This window comes from Amphiura filiformis, chromosome 18, assembly GCF_039555335.1.
Source record: "Amphiura filiformis chromosome 18, Afil_fr2py, whole genome shotgun sequence".
Classification (NCBI taxonomy): domain Eukaryota; kingdom Metazoa; phylum Echinodermata; class Ophiuroidea; order Amphilepidida; family Amphiuridae; genus Amphiura; species Amphiura filiformis.
Genome location: NC_092645.1, coordinates 52,185,763 through 52,207,208, shown reverse-complemented (window position 1 = coordinate 52,207,208; position 21,446 = coordinate 52,185,763). Strand labels below are relative to the sequence as shown.

At 38.0% G+C, this 21,446-nt stretch overlaps 1 protein-coding gene across 1 annotated transcript in view; it reads left to right on the top strand.

The window, feature by feature from the left end:
- The window catches only part of LOC140138798 (otoferlin-like), a 181,328-nt gene that overhangs the window by 74,573 nt on the left and 85,309 nt on the right, over positions 1-21,446 (top strand). The window contains 5 exon segments of the mRNA XM_072160570.1: positions 3,967-4,101; positions 5,060-5,212; positions 5,893-6,085; positions 19,265-19,389; positions 21,002-21,136. Coding sequence (XP_072016671.1) covers positions 3,967-4,101; positions 5,060-5,212; positions 5,893-6,085; positions 19,265-19,389; positions 21,002-21,136 — 741 coding nt within the window.

Here is a 21,446-nt window from a genome sequence, read left to right as displayed (position 1 = left end):
ATGACGTATCATACCGTAAATATGGCGGACTAATCAAATGCATGCATATAGGCCATATTATTGAGGTCATAATAAGCCTTATATAAGGTCATAATAAACAATATATGGGGAAGTTTCCTTGTTGCTTTCACTCCCCTGCTATTGGGCTATTCCAGTTGAAATCCATACACCCCCTATTGAACACATGACCCTAATCCATACACCTCCAATAGAAGACATGAGCTTAAAAGTCAAAACAGGGAGCGTGAATTTCAAATGGGGTCACCTGAATGGTTGGCTCCATTTGAAATCTCCCTGTTTGAAATATTAAGATCATGTCTTCCATAGGGGGTGTGTGGATTTTAAGTGGAATTGCCTATTTGCCATTCATGTGAGTGGTTTGATTATACATGTTCAATTGTACACAAGTTTTGTTGAAATTTTTTATCAGCAGAATTGTGTATCCCAATTCTTACAAAAAACTTATTCAGGAATCATTAATTTTGCATCTCGCATATCAACTGTGAATACTTTTAACTATTTATAGTTTTGATTCATGTAGCTCTCATAAAAGAATATTTCTGAGAATCCATTTACAGATGTGTGCCAACATTCTGAATTTCTGATCTTAGCTATTTGTTTTTAAAACTGTGTACATCCATATGAAAAGGATACACTTGTCTGCTTCTACATGTGTTTCTTTTTACATTATATCTACAGGAATGAATACCAGACTCATCTCAAGTGGAGGGAACTTCAAATCATCCCCAAGTCACATGGTTTAGGAACGTTCTCTGTATTCCTAATCCTTGTGACTTGGGGATGATTTGAAGTGACCTCCACTTGAGATGAGTCTGGTGTTTATTCATAGCTATTATGTAAGATGAGACACTTGTAGCTGCCGAAAAGTGTATCCTATTGATGTGGGTGTACAGTGTGCTGACCTCAAGCATCAGCCCTGCACGAATCATGCTATAATGAAAGACAGAGATAAAAAAAGGCTTTATCGCATCTGACGTCATCAAACTCAAGCAGTGTTCGTTTACCAGTGTCGAGATGATGACTTGTTATACGCGGCGGTATAAGCGGGCACCTTATTGTTAATTTTGCACCTTCAAACATACAAACCATCTCAAACGTTGGGTCTTTATAGTAGAAAACTTTCTTTCCTGAAGGCACCATGTCGACAATGCCTAGAAAAGTTACTTTTTTGCTGCTATTCCTTTTTCTCTGATCAGCACCAGATAAATCAGCCTTCCTTTTACGTGCTATTAACCAATCAAGGATCGTAGGGAACTTGATTGACAGTGATGTCAGAAGCGTTCAAGTCTTTTTTATTTCAGTCTTTCATTATATATGGGTGTTGTTAGGGTTGAAAATAAGGATTTGCTGTGAAAACTGCTTCTAAAGTGTGATGGTATTTCATGATTTGATTTCTATAGGCCAGAATCATGCATTTCTTTGTGTCCAGGGATAACAATTATATCGGTGTTTGCTGTGAATATTCAAAGAATGGACAGAAAGGCAAAAGATATAGCATATTACCAAAAAATTGGAAATACAATTTGGGTAAATGTCTTGACAATAGGCAGGTCATTATAAATTTGGTGTATATAGATTGCATGGAATGAGTTATTCCAGTTGAAATCCATTCACTCTGGAAGACATGACCTTAATCTTCCACACAGGGAGTGTGAATTCCAAATGGGGTTAACTGAATGGGGGATTTGAAATCTACACCCGTGTGTGAGATTAAGGTCATGTCTTCCATAGAGTGTGTGGATTCCAGCTGGAATAACCCAATATGGAGAAGAAACTGGTATGCTATATGGTGTGTAGGGGTGAGTTGACCTCAATGTTTATCAACAAAGGCTAGGGACTGGTATATCGATATGCTTGAGTGAACCCCATGCAACCACTACACTGTTCAATAGCCTTATTGTGATTTGGCGGGAGTTTTAAAAACATGAGTCCTGAACAAAATATGATGCGCGAACACACTGCCAGGCAAAAAACAATGGAAATTGTGATGATGCGTGCACATACTGTCAGGCATTGACGTCAGAAGTCAACTAATCTATAGACGGGGAAAATATTGTGTACTTTTATATTTTGTTGCTTCTTTTTGTGTGCTTTCTTTTTGGTTATTAAACAAGTGTGTCCAGTTTATTGCTAAATGGTACTGCATTTAATGCAGACTTAAAATGTGATGTTGATATTATATTGAAATATTTACCCCTCATACATGTATGTGACCAGCTCCAACAAAACTCGGAACAAGTCGCCAGATATGTTTTTGAGTTATAGATGACATTCCCATAAAACAAATCAAATTTTGGAATTCTTTTTTTCATGGTATTTGACTGTGGGACTAAGTGGACTTTTTGATTAAAAAGAAGTTTATTTAATCAATAATTAACAGTTGGACTATATAATCCCTATTCAATCCTGTGTAAGGCAGGAAACTAATTGGCCCATTACTCAGAATAACAATTTGACAAATTGAAATTATCAGTGTCTTGAAAAGTATTGAATGCTGTTTATATAATTTTGGTATAGTTTTCAAGCTTATTGTAACATGCTTACATTTTCATTCAAATCATGAAATGTCAAAAATGTGACTTGTTCCTGGTTTTGTCAGTGTGTCGCATATTTCACATATAATGTGTAATATCACACATAGGTAGGAGTCGGTTTCATAGATTGTATCATATATACTCTGGCGGAAAAACCTGATATGTAATTTCAATGGTCGTTTGGTCAATTGCAAAACCTCATTAAAAAAAATGTGGACCCCTTTAAAACCTTATTTGTGCAGTTTTGATCAATTTTTTTTTTGCCAATGTGAAGAAATGTCCGTTAACACACCTATTGATGCTTCCCTTTTAAATGTAAACTGTTTAACCCCCTGAGCACTACCTGCCGATCTAACATTGCCTCTGATTGGTCAATTACATGATATTTTCACTTTATCACCAATCAGAATGGAGCTTTGCAAATAATTCACCCCAATTTTTTTTGTGTGGTGAAATTATTTTAACGATGTTGCTGATTGGTCCAATTGATAATGAAAACTTCTTTTTGACCAATTGGCAGGTAGTTCTCATGGGGTTAAGTGTCTGTAAATAACAAAATAACCAATGCCATATGCTATGTAAGTCCTTTTGAACATTTTTTTTTTTGTGCCTCACACAAAATGACTAAATCGTATGATGAGGTTTTGTTATTGAGGCCCACTTTTTACGTATGAAGTTCTGCATTTAAACTTTTGAGTTACATGAGGTTTTTCACGTCCTGCGACGATATTGAAATGTATACCATTCTTAAGTTCCTGGAAATTGTAATATTGCAGGTACTCGATCTTTGAAATTATTTATGTATATGATGCTTTCCATAGCCTAAAATAATTGAATCTGGTTTCAAAATTTATATCTCCAAACAGTGTGCCTGTGGAAAATTAATCAAAATATAATAGGCTATTTCTGTTGAAATCCATGTACCCCTTATGGAAGACATGACCTTAATCTCCCACACAGGGAGTGTGAATTTCAAATGGATTTACCAGAATTGGTGACAACATTTGAAATCTGCACCTCCTGTGTGAGAGATTTTAAATATGTCTTTCATAGAGGATGTATGGATTTCAACTGGATTAGCCCCTATGCAGTGACTATATGTAGCCTGCTACCACAAAATGAGCTTGAAGTCACAAGTTGGTAGTTCAAGACAACCTGGCTACTGAGTGATGTTCTTTGTTTGCCATGCACATGTACAAGCCAGTAGTATGTCCTTCGTGAATGGCCCATTGTGCCCCCATTCACAAAGGACATACAGGCATAGTATTTGCTTGAACAGATGCGTGTGAAACAAAGAACACAATAAATGCAGTAGCCAGAATGTCTCGAAACTAGCGACTTTGCAAATGTACTGACTTCTATAGTTGACACCAACTTATCATAGGCTTGACTTGCTTTTACTTATGATCAGGGAGAAATCATGAAAGAGTCCAAGAAGCAGCAGAAGATCAAAGGACCAAAGCAAGAGATGGACCTCAAGGCACTCAAAGAACGCATGAAGATTGCACGCCAATTCTTGCAGAGGTTGAAGTTCTTGGCGGATGAGGTAGGAATGATAAGTACATCCACTATCACTTCATGAACATGCACTCTGCATGTTGTTGATTTTTTCATGCAGTAGACCAAGTGGTGTGATTTTGATAACCATAGCTGTGTTCCAGCCCTCGAATTAACCCACGGCACCCATGGCATTTTGCCGTGGGTGCCCATCCTCACTGCGGTAATGCCCTCAAAATATGTCTTTTACCCAAGGCAGTCACTTGCTGTGCCCTCTAATGAAGTTGCCGTCGGTGCCCCAGCCCTGCCCCTTCATTTATAAAATCATCTATCTATGTTTGTGTGTGTTTTCTTCACTTTTGAGAAATTGCCTTGGTGCCCTTCTCAAATTTTCAACAGTTGCCATGATGCCCTCTTGAAATATTACAAACTGCCATGCTGCCTTGCCTTTTCAGTGAAAATCCAAGGCAATTTCTAACTTGCCCTAAAAAAGTTGCCGTGCCCCTTCAGATCCTTAATTTGAGGGCTGCTGCATGTGTTCACATTGTCAGACATACGCCCGGTGGAACTTGGTTGGCGCAAGGCGAAGCCATAGGCGCTGGCAGGAGTAGTTGCAGTGTGAATGATGGTCAGTGTAAGTTACGCCAGGCGTACGTCTGATGATTTACTCCTGACAAAAGTCGGGAGTAGTGAGTGTAATCTCAACCAGGCGTATGTTGCAATGTGAATGCTGCTACCCCTGGCACCTGGTGTAAGTCCTGGCACCTTCCACCCGAAGTGGTAGCTGATCTTGATGCAGACCAGAAGTGAATTGAACTGGTCAGCATATAGTGCTAGGTGTGGACACACAGTAGGAGTAGGGACAATATTTATGGAATTTTGATTAATGTTAGTGTAAATTTAACTCCAAATGTGAACACGACTCATATCATGTTGTTTTAGGGATCTTGAACATGTTGTCCCCATACTTATCTGGATTAATCTTGAACCTTTGTTCTTCCTTATAGCCCCAGCACAGTCTCCCTGACGTATTTGTGTGGATGATTCACAATGGTAAGCGAGTGGCCTATACCCGTATCCCGTCACGTAAACTCATCTACTCTGTCGTTGAGGAAGAGAAAGGGCAAATGTGTGGCAAGATGCAGACACTATTCTTGAAGGTAAGTCATTTCACCCCCTGAGCACTACCTGCCGATCTAACATTGCCTCTGATTGGTCACTTACATGATATCTTCACTTTAATCACCAATCAGAATGAAGCTCTGCAAATAAATTCACCCCAATATTTTTGCGTGGTGAAATTATTCTAACAATGTTTCTGATTGGGCCAATTGATAATGAAGACTTCTTTTTGGCCATTCAGCAGGTAGTTCTCATGGGGGTTAACCATGGAACAGTTCAGCCAATTCGCTTGCCCCTCTAAACTGAATTTATACTTGATCACCAAATAGGAATCAGTACAGGGAAGAAATGCATTATGGGAAGTGTAAGATATCTTCTTCGTTGGTATGCCACACCTCTCTAATCAAAACTTGTGTATATTGGAATGTATATGATCACCAAATTACTCTCTGCGGAAGTTTTTAACTGGTGACTAGTTTTGTAGACCGGGCCTCTGTCATAGCATCTAGCTATAAAGCATCACACTATAAAATGGATCAAAATACATTGTCATGATCAGCCAAACAAAATTGTTTCGCTTGCCCAAGATCGCATTAGTTGGAGAAAGCTTATAGTCGCCTGCTCCGCAGCCGACTGATGATGATGATGATGATAGAAGCACTGACATATTGATGGCTTGCAATGTTTATTTTTGCCGTTTTACTATATTCCTTCACAGTTTCCGGGCAAGAAAGGTACCGGCTCAGCCGGTTGGATCGTGCAAGCCAAGCTGAGTGTGTACTTGTGGCTTGGCATCAACAAACACAGGAAAGATATGATGAAGGGGATGCCAACTGGATATAAGATTACAAAGGATATACGAAATGCCAGTAAACCGTCACAGCTACCACCTGCAATTGTCACATATGATGGTAAGGATTTAGGTATACTCAATCAATCTCAATCAATCAATCAATCAATCAATCAATCAATCAATCAATCAGTAAACCGTCACAGCTGCCACCTGCAATTGTCACATATGATGGTAAGGATTTAGGTATACTCAATCAATCTCAATCAATCAATCAATCAATCAATCAATCAATCAGTAAACCGTCACAGCTGCCACCTGCAATTGTCACATATGATGGTAAGGATTTAGGTACACCCATCGAATGTGTGTCATCAGCCCTCAGATCGGCCCTCAGACACACACACACAGGCATAGAGTTGTGCTGTAGCATGTTTTGTTGACATTTTTTGTCAATGTTTACATCAATGACAGAAGTACTCCCATAATTGAAAACTCAAATACAAAGGACATCATGAGTTGGCAATCTTAATGTTATGCAATCAAGTTTACAACACATCAGTCTTACAATGGACAGAAAGTTACTGAGTCATGCCATTCAAGTGGCAATATTGATTACTTCAAGTGGCCTAGTGGAGTGACCAGATATAACCCTGCATGATTTCCATGTTATTTTGCAATAACAAAACCATGTTTTCCTTGATTTTGGTATGAAATTGAGCAAATAGAATTCAATGTCATGTCAATTTGGAGTTATTAAAGGCAACTAAAACTGATGTGAGGTAAGTTTTATCTGTTTGGAATCTGTATTGACTATTCTGAAGGAATTACTGCAATGTAAACAAACTAACTCATGGCCCATATGAACATGGTGTACTGGTTTTCAGTACCCTGTTTTCCATGGGTGACTGTAGGAACCCATGGATTCGATCCATGTAGGATTTAGGTATACTAGAGTCCGAAGTTCTACTTCACGGAATTCAAAGTAGAAAACGGAAAATGGCATTTTGCAACAACAGACAAAATTTAAGCTTATTCAGATCTAATTTCCAATGTGCATTCAACAAAATACACAAACCGATTAATTATATTTCACTGAAATTTACTTCAAATTGCTCATTATTGTATATTTGCAGTTTCATATTTTTCTTTCGCTATAATGCTGGCGATTTCGCATGTGAATGGCCATTTTGGACTGTTTAAGTTTTTCTTCAGTGATTTTAATATGAAAAAATTGGATTTCCCTAGAGTGGGTAGATTTTATTGATTATTTTTAGAAAACGGAAAATAACACAGAATTTAACATTTACAAAACGGAGAACTTTAGACTCTAAGATATACTCAATCAATCAAATCAGTTTTATTTTTCCATATTTTATTCAACAATTTACAAAATGGAAAAAGCAACATATTTGTTTTTTAAATACATATAGAAATACACAAGTATAGACCTCTGGAAAAGGCAACGGTTGCCTTTTCCAGAGGTCTATACTTTGAATTTGTTTCTACGCTCACCTGTAATGGGTTTGAGCACTTTTAATTCCAAAGTTAGTCACCTGAAAAATAATACTTGTTATATAGAAATACACTTGTTGAAATACACATATTTCATTTTCAATGAGGATTTTGGCTGTACCATTTGTGTAAATGTCCTCAAGAAATTGGACATATCCTTCACTGGCTCCAACTGCACGTAACGCCATAAAGAGGTTGTTATGTACCACAGGCTTTCTCATAGTTTATATATCCAATCCATAACCATAACTTCAAGTTTTTTCATTTGCCTTCTCAATGAGTTGATTGATGACATGCAGATGGCCCACCCGCACTCCTTTACAACACAAAACTTCTTCACAAAGCTGATCACATGCTCAATGATGCAATATCTTCTGTGCCAATTCAGTAATGAAATATGTCCTCTAAGATCATGAACAAGTTGAACCTGACATTGGACCAGCAATCCACAGACGTCACAAACTATTGGCTGCAAGAAGAGTTCATGCTGCCAGCACTCTTTTACGTCACAATACTTCTTCACAAAGCTGATCACATGCTCAATGATGCAATATCTTCTGTGCCAATTCAGTAATGAACTATGTCCTCTAAGGTCATGAACAAGTTGAATCTGACATTGGGCCAGCAATCCATAGACGTCACAAACTATTGGCTGCAAGAAGAGTTCATGCCGCCAGCACTCTTTTACGTCACAATACTTCTTCACGTAGCCAATTCAGTAATGAACTCTGTCCTCTAAGGTCATGAACAAGTTGAATCTGACGTTGGGCCAGCAATCCACAGACGTCACAAACTATTGGCTGCAAGAAAGAGTTCATGCCACCAGCACTCTTTTACGACACAATACTTCTTCACGTAGCCACTTCAGTAATGAACTCTGTCCTCTAAGGTCATGACCAAGTTGAACCTGACATTGGACCAGCAATCCACAGACGTCACAAACTATTGGCTGCAAGAAGAGTTCATGCCGCCAGCACTCTTTTACGGCACAATACTTCTTCACGTAGCCACTTCAGTAATGAACTCTGTCCTCCAAGGTCATGACCAAGTTGAAACTGACATTGGGCCAGCAATCCACAGACGCCACAAACTATTGGCTGTAAGAAGAGTTCATGCTGCCAGCACTCTTTTACGACACAATACTTCCTCACGTAGCCACTTCAGTAATGAAATCTGTCCTCTTAGGTCATGACCAAGTTGAATCTGACGTTGGGCCAGCAAACCACAGACATCATAAACTATTGCTGCAAGAAGAGTTCATGCCGCCAGCACTCTTTTACGACACAATACTTCTTCACGCCACTTCAGTAATGAACTCTGTCCTCTAAGGTCATGACCAAGTTGAATCTGACATTGGGCCAGCAATCCACAGACGTCACAAACTATTGGCTGCAAGAAGAGTTCATGCCGCCAGCACTCTTTTACGTCACAATACTTCTTCACGTAGCCACTTCAGTAATGAACTCTGTCCTCTAAGGTCATGACCAAGTTGAATCTGATGTTGGGCCAGCAATCCACAGACGTCACAAACTATTGGCTGCAAGAAGAGTTCATGCCGCCAGCACTCTTTTACGGCACAATACTTCTTCACGCCACTTCAGTAATGAACTCTGTCCTCTAAGGTCATGACCAAGTTGAATCTGACGTTGGGCCAGCAAACCACAGACGTCACAAAACTATTGGCTGCAAGAAGAGTTCATGCCGCCAGCACTCTTTTACGGCACAATACTTCTTCACGCCACTTCAGTAATGAACTCTGTCCTCTAAGGTCATGACCAAGTTGAATCTGACGTTGGGCCAGCAAACCACAGACGTCACAAACTATTGGCTGCAAGAAGAGTTCATGCCGCCAGCACTCTTTTACGGCACAATACTTCTTCACGCCACTTCAGTAATGAACTCTGTCCTCTAAGGTCATGACCAAGTTGAATCTGACGTTGGGCCAGCAAACCACAGACATCATAAACTATTGCTGCAAGAAGAGTTCATGCCGCCAGCACTCTTTTACGACACAATTCTTCTTCACATAGATAGTTACGTGTTCTACAATGATGCAATATCATGCATGTTGTGTCTTTTACATCCTTTGGTATCGGCCTCAACTCCTCTAATCTGATTTATGCGGTATGGTGTTATGATTGGGTATCGGTTGGCATAGCCCTTATCTCCCAGGATGACACAATCAGCAGGATGATCAAGTGTTGCTCTTGGAGCAATTGGTAGCACCTGCAAAAATTGACCTGCATCATTAATGTTAGTTTAATCTTTCATTATTGAGGATAATATCACTTCAATGTCAAAGCAGTGCTTTCTAAGCAGGCTCCCATACATGGATTAAATACATGTATCATAGTACATGGTAAATTATACAAAAGCATTTACAAGATATAATGCCAGAATCAATACATAATGCAAAAATCAATACATAATTATAAGGTAACAAATACTATGTCTAATCACAGAATAAGGAAAGTCAAAGTAAAAGAAACGTGTAATCAAAATGAATAATAAATAGCTACACAGAGATCTTGGTCTGTGCTTTAAATTGCCTGACATGTTATTTAATTCTGTTCGAATTTGAGGTGAGATCTTGTTCCAAATATTGGCAGTTCTGACATGGAATGTTCATTGACCAGAATTTGTGTTACATTTTGGAACAATAAGATTATTTGAGGTAAAATATTTAGCTGTACGAGTATGGCTACTACGTACAAACTTAAACTGAGATAATAGATAAGATGGACTTATGTTTCTTAGACACATTACACTAAGAAGTTGTTATTCCATTTATCATTTAGTTTAATCCAACTCAATGCAGCCCTGAAAACCTGATCTGAAGTATCGAATGTTCTTACCAACATCAACAATAATCTGTGTATTCAGGGCATGAAAGTGCCTGTGGCCACTGAAAAAAGATTTTGATTTTGCGGAGGTCTGTTGGTCTTGTGCAAGGTGCCATCAATATGCCCCAATGTCCGTGAGAACAATTCCCAAATTTGCTGAATGTTTGACCAAGTTTGTGCTGTTGGCCACTCAATGAAGTGTGGCAGATTCTGTGGAGGTCTGTTGATCCAGATTTATCATCTCAGTATGAAATATAGACAGAAACATGGTTACAAAATATAATACAAAAATCAACACATAAGGCAAAAAACGCAATAACATAGTTTAACAAGTACAGTCTCAAAATAATTAAAGTAAGGAATAAATAGCTACACAGAGATCTTGGTCTGTGCTTTAAATTGCCTGACATGTTATATAAATCTGTTCGAATTTGAGGTGAGATCTTGTTCCAAATATTGGCAGCTCTGACATTGAATTTTTGTTGACCAGAATTTTGTATTACAGTATTGGAGGTAAAATTTGTGGTTGTATGAGTGTGCTTGTATACAAAATTAAACTGAGGTGATATATAAGATTGACTTGTGTTAATGAGAAGTTAGTCATTCCGTCTATCATTTAGTTTCATCCAACTCGATCTAAAGTATCGAATGTTCTTATTCACATCGACAATTATCTGTGTACTCAGGGCATGAAAATGCCTGTGGCCACTTAAAAAAAGATGTTGATTCTGCGGAGGTCATCAATACACCCCACTGCCATGGGAACAATTCTTTGTTTGCTGCAAGTTTGACCATGTTTGAACCATTGGCCACTCAACGAAGTGTGGCAGATTCTGTGGAGGTCTGTTGATCCAGATTTATCATCTCAGTATGACATAGACAGAAACATGTTTACAAAATATAATACAATAATCAACATATAAGGCAAAAAATTCAATACATAGTTACAAAGTTTAACAAGTACAATCTCAAAATAATTAAAGATAATTACAAGAAATGCCAAATCAAAAATGAAGAATAAATAGCTACACAGAGATCTTGGTTTGTGCTTTAAATTGCCTGGCATGTTATATAATTCTGATCGAATTTAAGGTAAGATCTTGTTCCAAATATTGGCAGCTCTGACATGGAATTTTTGTTGACCAGAATTTTGTATTACAGTATTTGAGGTAAAATTTGTAGTTGTATGAGTGTGGCTATATACAAAATTAAACTGAGGTGATAAATAAGATGGACTTGTTTCTTAGGCACTCTACAATAAGAAGTTGGTCATTCCATCTGTCATTTAGTTTCATCCAACTCGATCTGAAGTATCGAATGTTCTTATTCACATCGACAATAATCTGTGTACTCGGGGCATGAAAGTGCCTGTGGCCACTAAAAAAAGATGTTGATTCTGTGGAGGTCTGTTGGTCTTGTGCAAGGTTCCATCAATACACCCAACTGCCTGTGGGAACAATTCTTAGGTTTGCTGCATGTTTGACCAAGTTTGTGCTGTTGGCCACTCAATGAAGTGTAGCTGATTCTGTGGAGGTCTGTTGATCAAGATTTATCATCTCAGTATGAAATATAGACAGAAACATGGTTACAAAATATAATACAAAAATCAACACATAAGACAAAATTCAATACATAGTTATAAAGTTTAACAAGTACAATCTCAAAATAATTAAAGATAATTAAAAGAAATGCCTAATCAAAAATAAAGAAGAAATAGCTACACCAAGATCTTGGTTTGTGCTTTAAATTGCCTGGCATGTTATATATTCTGTCAGAATTTGTGGTGAGATCTTGTTCCAAATATTGGCAGCGCAGACATGTTCATTGACCAGAATTTGTGTTACATTTTGGAACAATAAGATTATTTGAGGTAAAATATCTAGCTGTACGAATATGGCTACTACGTACAAACTTAAACTGAGATAATAGATAAGATGGATGTTTCTTTGACACATTTTAATAAGAAGTTGTTATTCCATTTATCATTTAGTTTAATCCAACTCAATGCAGCCCTGAAAACCTGATCTGAAGTATCGAATGTTCTTATTCACATCAACAATGATCTGAGTACTCAGGGCATGAAAGTGCCTGTGGCCACTAAAAGGATGTTGATTTTGCGGAGGTCTGTTGGTCTTGTGCAAGGTTCCATCAATACACCCCACTGCCTGTGGGAAAAATTCTCACGTTTGTTGCATGTTTAACCAAGTTTGTGCCGTTGCCCACTTGATGAAATGTTGCAGATTCTGCAGAGGTCTATTAATTTCATGTAGGGTTCCATCAATACATCCCACTGCCTGTGGGAACAATTCCCACATTTGCTGCATGTTTGACCAAGTTTGCACTGTCGATCACTGAATTGCTGCAGATGTTCATGCATGGTGGAATACTGTATAAGTGGTAATTTTCGCGTACAGTTATTTTCGCGATTTGGAGTGAGAGACACATTTTCGCTAATGTTATTTTCACATTTGCCCAGTCCTTCCCTATACTTGTAATACATTATTGCATACATTCATGAGGTGTTATTTTCAAGGTTGGAGCTCTAATCGCTAAATTCACGAAAATAAAACCCTCGCGAAAATTACCACTTATACAGTAGTGGACCTGATAATTCTTGTTACTATGGAAATGTTTGTACCAAACATTGCAGCAAGTAGGCTGTTTGTTGGATAATGCCGCATCCAAAGAAGAGTCAATAGAAGACTGTTATTGAGAGCAATGCCATTAAAACACTGAATGTGTGGCCTTAGATAGTGACCATGTCCAAAAAAGAGTCACAAGTTTTGGCAAAAAGCTGATAATATTCACAGTGCAGCCAAGTGGCTGAATTAAATGATTTTTACAATTTGATTTAAATATTATAAAAACACCCAATAACATAGAAATAATTGCATATAGTTGAATCATTTTCTTACGATCCGTGACCATTCATAGCATACCTTTGTTTCTCTGTGGATTTGACTAGACGGACATATTCTAAGAAAAAATAGCTCCTATGTCCCTCCCAAAAATGGCGGAAAATCTATTTATAGCTCATTTTTCAAAATGGCCATGCCGTGACATTTTGAAAAACATTAATATCTATATACCATGTTCTGGATAGGCTATAATGACAAATAATATGTCCTTTTCCACTATCTTTGGCATGCCCAACCTTTTAAGATAAAATTCAAAGTGTTGAGAGGTCATCTTGACTTTCTAAATCCAAGATGGCCGCCAGTTCTATTGGCATGCCAACATATTCAAAGAAAATCGATATATTGAAAAACATTAAAATCGCATGAAGTGGATAGGCTATACTGACAAACAATGTGTCGCTTTTCAACTATTTCGCATTTCCACTATTTTTGGCATGCCAAATCTTTTTTTGTCATATTCAAAGTGTTTGGGGGTCATCGAAAAACATGAACCTAAATCACACATGAGGCCAATACTTATTTTACAACTTATGTCCTTTGTTCTTTCAGGAAAGTTGCGTTAAGAGCATGTGATGGAGAACAGAACAGACACTGAAGAGCTAACAGATATGAAAAAAGATCATTGCTTTTATTAAAATCGATATAACATGAATACAACAGTGGATTGACCTATAATAACCAACAACTGCCAAACCACAAAACGCAAGCACAAATCTGAGAAATTGGGATGTCCGGTCAGCAATTATCTTTCTCAGGACCTCCTCCCAAGAAACTTTGTTCAAGTAACTACAAAAGTCTGGTAACCGGGACAAAACACTTTATTACTTTTGACACAAGATGCATGGAGAAGATTCAAAACCATTTAAGATCATATTCAAGAGTTTGGGTCACCTTGGCTAAATCAGATACCACGGTCATTGCTGGCGCCAATATGTCAGCAATCATTACTCTGCAATATTGACAAAAACAAGGTGAAGTGATTACATTACGCATTACTTCAAACTATAGGCTATAAATGACAAATCTATTTTGATCAACTGCCAGGCCCCACTTTTCATGTTGACAACAATGTATTCAAAACCAGTTCCTTGGCCCCTGAAATACATAAGGTAGAGCAAGCTGAAAACTTGTTCCAACTAAAAGTTCATTACCTGGTTTGAAAACCTAACACAGGTCTAACTGAGGACAACCTAAAGGTCCCACTGATCGATTACGCTAATCTATTTACAGGGGAATGGGCATTTGAGGGGAACCCGATTTTTGAGGTGGAAACAAAAATTGTTTGTTGAACCAGGAGGGGATTGTTAAGTTTAAAAGCGGAATCTGACAATTTTGAGGATGGGGAAAGCAAATTTTCAAATTCTTACCTTTGTTTTCACTTTAATTTCTCCATTTAAAACTTAACAATCCCCCCTCCTGGTTCAACCAAAAATTTCCCTCCCCCCTTCAAGAAAAAAAAAAAAATCGGCTTCCCTTCAAAATGCCCATTCCCCTGTCGTAAATAACGATTGCTCTCTAAGATTGACTAAATTGATCAGACCTTTGGGTTGTCATCAGCTGAACCTGTGTTAGGTTTTTCAACCAGGTAATGAGCTTTAGTAGGAGCTCACTAAAGTTTTCATCTTGCTCCGACTCATGTATGTACGGGGCCAAGGAATAGTGGTTCTTTGATGACCTGTTCTCTAAGTCGTGTTATGCTACATTGTTGACCAACTGGTCATCCGTTACTCCCAGTGATAACAGCGCGGCCTCGATGTATGTACTGGCAGTTCTTGTAACATACACAAGCTCACTAACATTCTTCTGAATACGCTCGTGAAATCCTCGGACTTTTCCAAATTCTTTGATCAGAAGTTCCTTGAGGTAGCTGGACCTTACTTGGGAAAAGTGCCCGTAGTTTGAAGTAATGCGAATGTAATCTTGGAGCAGTCCTTCAAGGGTGCGTAATTCACGATCTTTAAATATGACTTGTTGGATATGTTGAAAGAACAAAGCTTGAGCCTCCCGGCGGTTAACATGCTGTAGATGCTCTGCATTTTCACTGAGATTATTTCTCGCTTGATTGCTGACATATTGACGCACGCAATGACCGTGGTATCTGATTTCCAAGTCAAAGGCTGTTTGCCTGTCTGGGATTGACGGTATAAACGTATCTAACCGCTCTCTTGTATCCTCATCTGCAATGTAGATAGTGTGTGCCTTGAATCTTTTCCATGCATCTTGTGTCAAAAGTAACAACAGTGTTTTTGTCCCGCTACCAGACTTTTGTGGACGACAATGCCTTATCATGCAGAACACCTATACTTGAACGAAGTTTCTTGGGAGGAGTTCCTGAGAAAGATGATTGCTGACCGGACATCCCAGCCTTTTTTTTTTTTTCTTCTCAGATTTGTGCTTATGCTTCGTGGCTTGGCAGTGAGCGTGTGTGTTAGACATCGTGGTACAACAAGTGACATGCATATGACAACCCTTAGGTCCCTTATCCCATTCCACTGTTGTATTGACATGTTGAAATTTATCAAGGCCCTTCCATTGTAAAAAAGTGTCCTTAATTTTTCTCCCATTTCTCTACTTTTCTAAACTGTCTTTTACAGGGCAATGATCTTTCAGCATGCATTCTAGTTTATCAGTCTCTTGGTTAGTATGTAGCTCTTCAGTGTCTGTTCTGTTCTCCATCACATGCTCTTAACGTGCAACTTTTCTGAAAGAACAAAGGTAACACTTTCAAAATCTATAGTATAAGTAATTGAGTAAAAATAAGCATTGGCCTCATGTGTCACATCTTAGATATCGATGTTCATGTTTTTCGACATGGCTTAGACAGTCATCTTGGATTTAGGGGTCAAGATGCCGCCCAAACACTTTGAATACGACATGAAAAGGTTTGGCATGCCAAAAATAGTTGAATATTTGTCAGTATAGACTATCGACTTCATGTCTTTGTCAATATGGTGCTGGCGGCCATCTTGGATTTAGGAGTCAAGGTGACCCCAAACTCTTTGAATATGATCTTAAATGGTGTTGCATGCCCAAAATAGTTGAAAACGACACATTGTTGGTTATTATAGTCAATCCACTTCATGATATATCGCTTTTCATGTTTTTCAATATGGCGCTGGCGGCCATGTTGGATTTAGGGTTTAAGATGACCCCAAACACTTTGAATATGACACAAAAAGATTTGGCATGCCCAAAATAGTGGAAAACGACATATTGTTTGTCAGTATAGCCTGTCCACTTCATGGTATATAGATTTTCATGTTTTTGTCAATATGGCGCTGGCGGCCATCTTGGATATAGGGGTCAATGTGACCCCAAACTCTTTGAATATGATCTTAAACGGGTTTTCATGCCAAATATAGTTGAAAACGCACACATTGTTTGTTATTATAGCCTATCCACTTCATGATATATCGATTTTCATGTTTTCAATATGGAACTGGCGGCCATCTTGGATTTAGGGGTCAAGATGACCTCTCAACACTTTGAATTTTATCTTAAAAGGTTGGGCATGCCAAAGATAGTGGAAAAGGACATATTATTTGTCATTATAGCCTATCCAGAACATGGTATATAGATATTCATGTTTTTCAAAATGTCACCGGCGGCCATTTTGAAAAATGAGCTATAAATAGATTTTCCCGCCATTTTTGGGAGGGACATAGGAGCTATTTTTTCTTAGAATATGTCCGTCTAGTCAAATCCACAGAGAAACAAAGGTATGCTATGAATGGTCACGGATCGTAAGAAAATGATTCAACTAATACTAGTAACATTTATATATTATGAAAACATCAAATAATTGCAAATTAGAAATATTTAAAAATATCTATAATAGAAGGCTGTTATTCAAAGGAATGCCAATAAAACATCGCATATGTGCACTTAGATATTGGCCATATCAAAAAACATTAGTCACAAGTTTCTGCAAAAAGCTGATAAAACTGGGGCCTGTGTCTCCTGGTGTTTACAAAAACATCAAATAGTTGACTTGCTCTCATGCAAGGTTCTATCAATACACGCCACTGCCTGTGGGAACAATTCCTACAATTGCTGAATGTTTGACCAAGTTTGTGCCATTGGCCACTCGACGAAGTGCTGCAGATGTTCATGCATGAGAGAATAGTGGACCTGATATCTCTTATTACTGTAGAAAACATTGCGGCAAGTAGGCTGTTCGTTAGGTAGTGCCTCAAGCAAAGAAGAGTCCACAAAGGGCTGTTATTCAGAGGAATAACTCCAGTTGTTACTGTGGAAATGTTTGTAGCAAACATTGCAGTGAGTAGGCTGTTTGTTGGGTAGTGTAGCAACCAAAGAAGAGTCCACAGTATAAAATATAGTATATTCACAATGCTGCCAATTGGCTGAATTAAATAATTTTTACAATTTGATTTAAATATTATAAAAATGCCCAATAGCATAGAAATAATTGCATACTAGTAACATTTAAATATTATGAAAACATGAAATAATTGCACATTATAAATGTTTAAAAATACCTATAACAGAAGGCTGTTATTCAAAAAATGCCAATGAAGTGTGGCAAATTCTGCAGAGGTCTGTTGCTCTTGTGCAAGGTGCCATCAATATACCCTACTGCCTGTGGGAACAATTCCCACATTTGCTGCATGTTTGACCAAGTATGCACTATTTGTCACTTGATGAAGTGTGGAAGATGTTCTTGCGTGAAAGGAATGTTGGACTTGATAAATCTGGTTACTGTTGAAATGTTGGTTCCAAACATTGTGGCGAGTAGGCTCTTCGTTGGGTAGTGCCGCAACCAAAGAAGAGTCCATGGAAGACTGTTATGAAGACTGAAATGCCATTAAAACACTGCATATGTGGTCTTAGATAGTGGCCATGTCCAAAAAGGAGTCACAAGTTTCTGCAAAAAGCTGATAAAATTGGGGTCCATGTCTTCTTGTGTTACCAAAAACATCAATTGGCTGACTTAATTGCCACACCCAGATCAAAACATGATACAAAAGGTTATTTAGCAACAAATAAACGAAACATGACATAATTATACACATTTGGAATAGGCTGAATTAGTATTTGATGGCTTTGAAAAGCAACTGATTGCTTTTTCAAAGCAATGAAGTTTCATGTGCATACTACTACTAATTTTATTTTTATACAGCACCTTAAAATTAAAGCTCTCAAGGCGCTTTACAAAGTAAAAACATAATAAAAGCACACATGTAGAGATATACATTTATTAAAAATTTATAGATAACATTTTAAAAGGATAAGATTTAAAAAAGGAGAAGTATGAGTATATTGTGGTTCTCTGAAAATGAGTCTGGCGCACTTGTTCTGGAGAAGCTGCAGGCAGGTGAGGTTTTTCTGGGAGATGCCATTAATCTTGGACAGGACAAGAGTCCTAACCGCATTGGTACACACATCAAAACTGAGGAATCGCCTAATTGTCCAAATATTGCCAATCTGCCAGTTCAAAGTTTTGGACAAATGCTGAAACATAACTCGACATCTTCATGTCATGGTTAAAATGACCCCTAAATTCTTTATGGATGAAGATACAGATCTCTCCAAGGTTATTTATTTTTTGCACAATTTTGTCCTCACCCCACTTCTTGAACACAGAAAAATTTCATGTCCCCCTCCAGTACTACTGGTATTACATGTAAATACATGTTTTGTGTCCCCCCCCCTTCATGTTTAAACAAATTTTCATGCCCCCTGATTTCCTCTGTCCCCCCTGGCATAAATAGTGATTGCTCCCTAACAACCCCTAAAGTTCTGTACTACCAGTTATACAGGACTTAAAATTGGGCTATTCCAGTTGAAATCCATACACCCCCTATAGAAGACATGACCTTAATCTTCCACACAGAGAGTGTGCATTTCAAATGGGGATTATCTGAATGGGTGACTCGTCCATTTGATATCTACACCCCCTGTGTGGGGGTTAAGGTCATGTCTTCTATACATGTAGGGGCATATGGATTTCAACTACAAAAGTGCATAGTATGAGGACTAAGATTTTTACTTCCTTTATTGCAGCGAAATATGATTTCCACGTGCGATGTCACATCTACCAAGCCAGGAATCTGATTGGTTCAGACTCTTCCGGTCTATCAGATCCATTTGCAAGAGTCGTCATTGGCAACCAGAGTAAACAAACAAAAGTAAGTATTAGGCTATTAGGCCTCTCATTTTTGGGAATTTATCCTCCTGGGTACCCAATATTCTTTTTGGGCAGGGGTAACCAGGGTTCACGGCTGTTTGATGTATATAGAATTGGCTTCATTATTAAGTAAATGCAAACTATAGATGGCGCTATTTATCCTAAATCATATTTCTTTATATGCAAGGGTTCGGTGATTAATACCGCCATTAAAACAGCGGAATAGGTGAAACAAGCAACAAGGAGATTTTATAAACATATTTTATCAAACAATAAAAGGAATTATTTGTATTAAAAGCTTGAAATGGTAATTTCCAGTAACTAAATGGCGCCACCAATTTTGTCATTAATAGATACATTTTATATCCGAAAAAGCTTTAAAAATACTATAAAAGTGAATAATTTTGTAAAAGACGGGATATTAAAGTTGAGAACGACTCAAGAGCATCTGTATACATTAGCACGATATCACTTTTAGCTGTTTAAGCCTAAAATTTGTTTATACATGATGTTTTGTTTGAAAAACTAATAAATGATCCCATCAAACAACCGTGGGTTCAAGTATCACCAGGGAATGGGATCAAGTCAAAGTGAGGTGCCAAATTTGCACTATTTTTTTCAAATGGTCTCCAAACAGATGCCTGTATGTACATGTGGCAATGTTATTTATTGAAAATATATACCTGCAGAATATTTAATATAAACAAGTTAAAACAACAGCTGTGTTTGACATTGAACTCAGGCCTCTTGTAATTGGATTTTCTGGAGCAGGGTTCACAGACTGGACCAAGTTTTTCAACTAAAATTATGGGTCATTAAACTTTTTAGTAAACATCCAGCACAGGGGCGGATTTAGGGGGCGCCAAGGCGTCGCCCTCTATTTTTTTTTTACTAGCAACGGGCGCCCGCCTAACTTAAAATACAAAAAATTAAAGAAATTTAAAAAAAAATGAACAAATTCGGCCATGAACAGCAAACAATGGGCCAAAACCGTTTGAGTTTTCGAGGGGGTAACCCCCTTAACACCATTTAACACCAACAGTTGTCGACCAAAAGGCGCCCCCTCTATCAAAAATTCCTGGATCCGACCCTGCAGCAAACCAGATCAGTGAAAGGCTGGTAAATATATTAGATCATGACCTTCGGGTATCGAGCAGCTGGTTTTTGTTCCTTGGCATCATAAGTTTCGAGCATGACTCGATTTTCCCCGGGAATTTCTCCAAGCCTTATAGGCTATAAATTATCGATTTTCCCCGGGAATTTCTCCAAGCCTTATAGGCTATAAATTATTCCAGTTGAAATCCACACATCCCCTGTGGAAGACACGATCTGATTCTTAATGGGGTTATACCTGAATGGGTGACTCTATTTGAAATCTACACCCACTATTAAGGTTGTGTCTTCTGTAGGGGGTGTATGGATTGCACCTGGAATTACCCATTCAAGATAAAGCCCAGTGGGCGCAAATCGAGTTTGATTTCACATTGACGTATCAACTGGTCACCAATAATGTCGAAATGTAGTTACAATTATGTTGAACTTGTACTTGTTATCAAAATCTCATTGCATGGAAAACATGAACACTTAGCTCTCTGCAATTATCTCTTTTACAGACCCTAGAGGAGACGCTGAGTCCTACCTGGGATGAGGTCCTCATATTTGACAAAGTCACATTCCACGGAAAACAAGAAGACTTCCACAAAAATGTCCCAGTAGTGTGTGTGGAGTTCTATGATGTTGACTTTGGAGTAAGTTGTGGCATATTTCTCTGCATTTTATTTTAAGATGTTATTAATTCTGCTAATTTTTTTTCCAATAGCTTTGTAATATTGTACAAAATAGTTCGGATCATGCTTTATACACAATAGTAATGGAAAGTGGATGACACATGGATGTGTAAATTTGCTTTTAGCCAGACTTGTACTCGAGTACAGTACTCATACTTTTGAGTACAGTACTCATACTTTTGAGTACAGTACTCATACTTTCGAGAGTACAGTACTCATACTTTCGAGTACAGTACTCATACTTTCGAGTACAGTACTCATACTTTCGAGT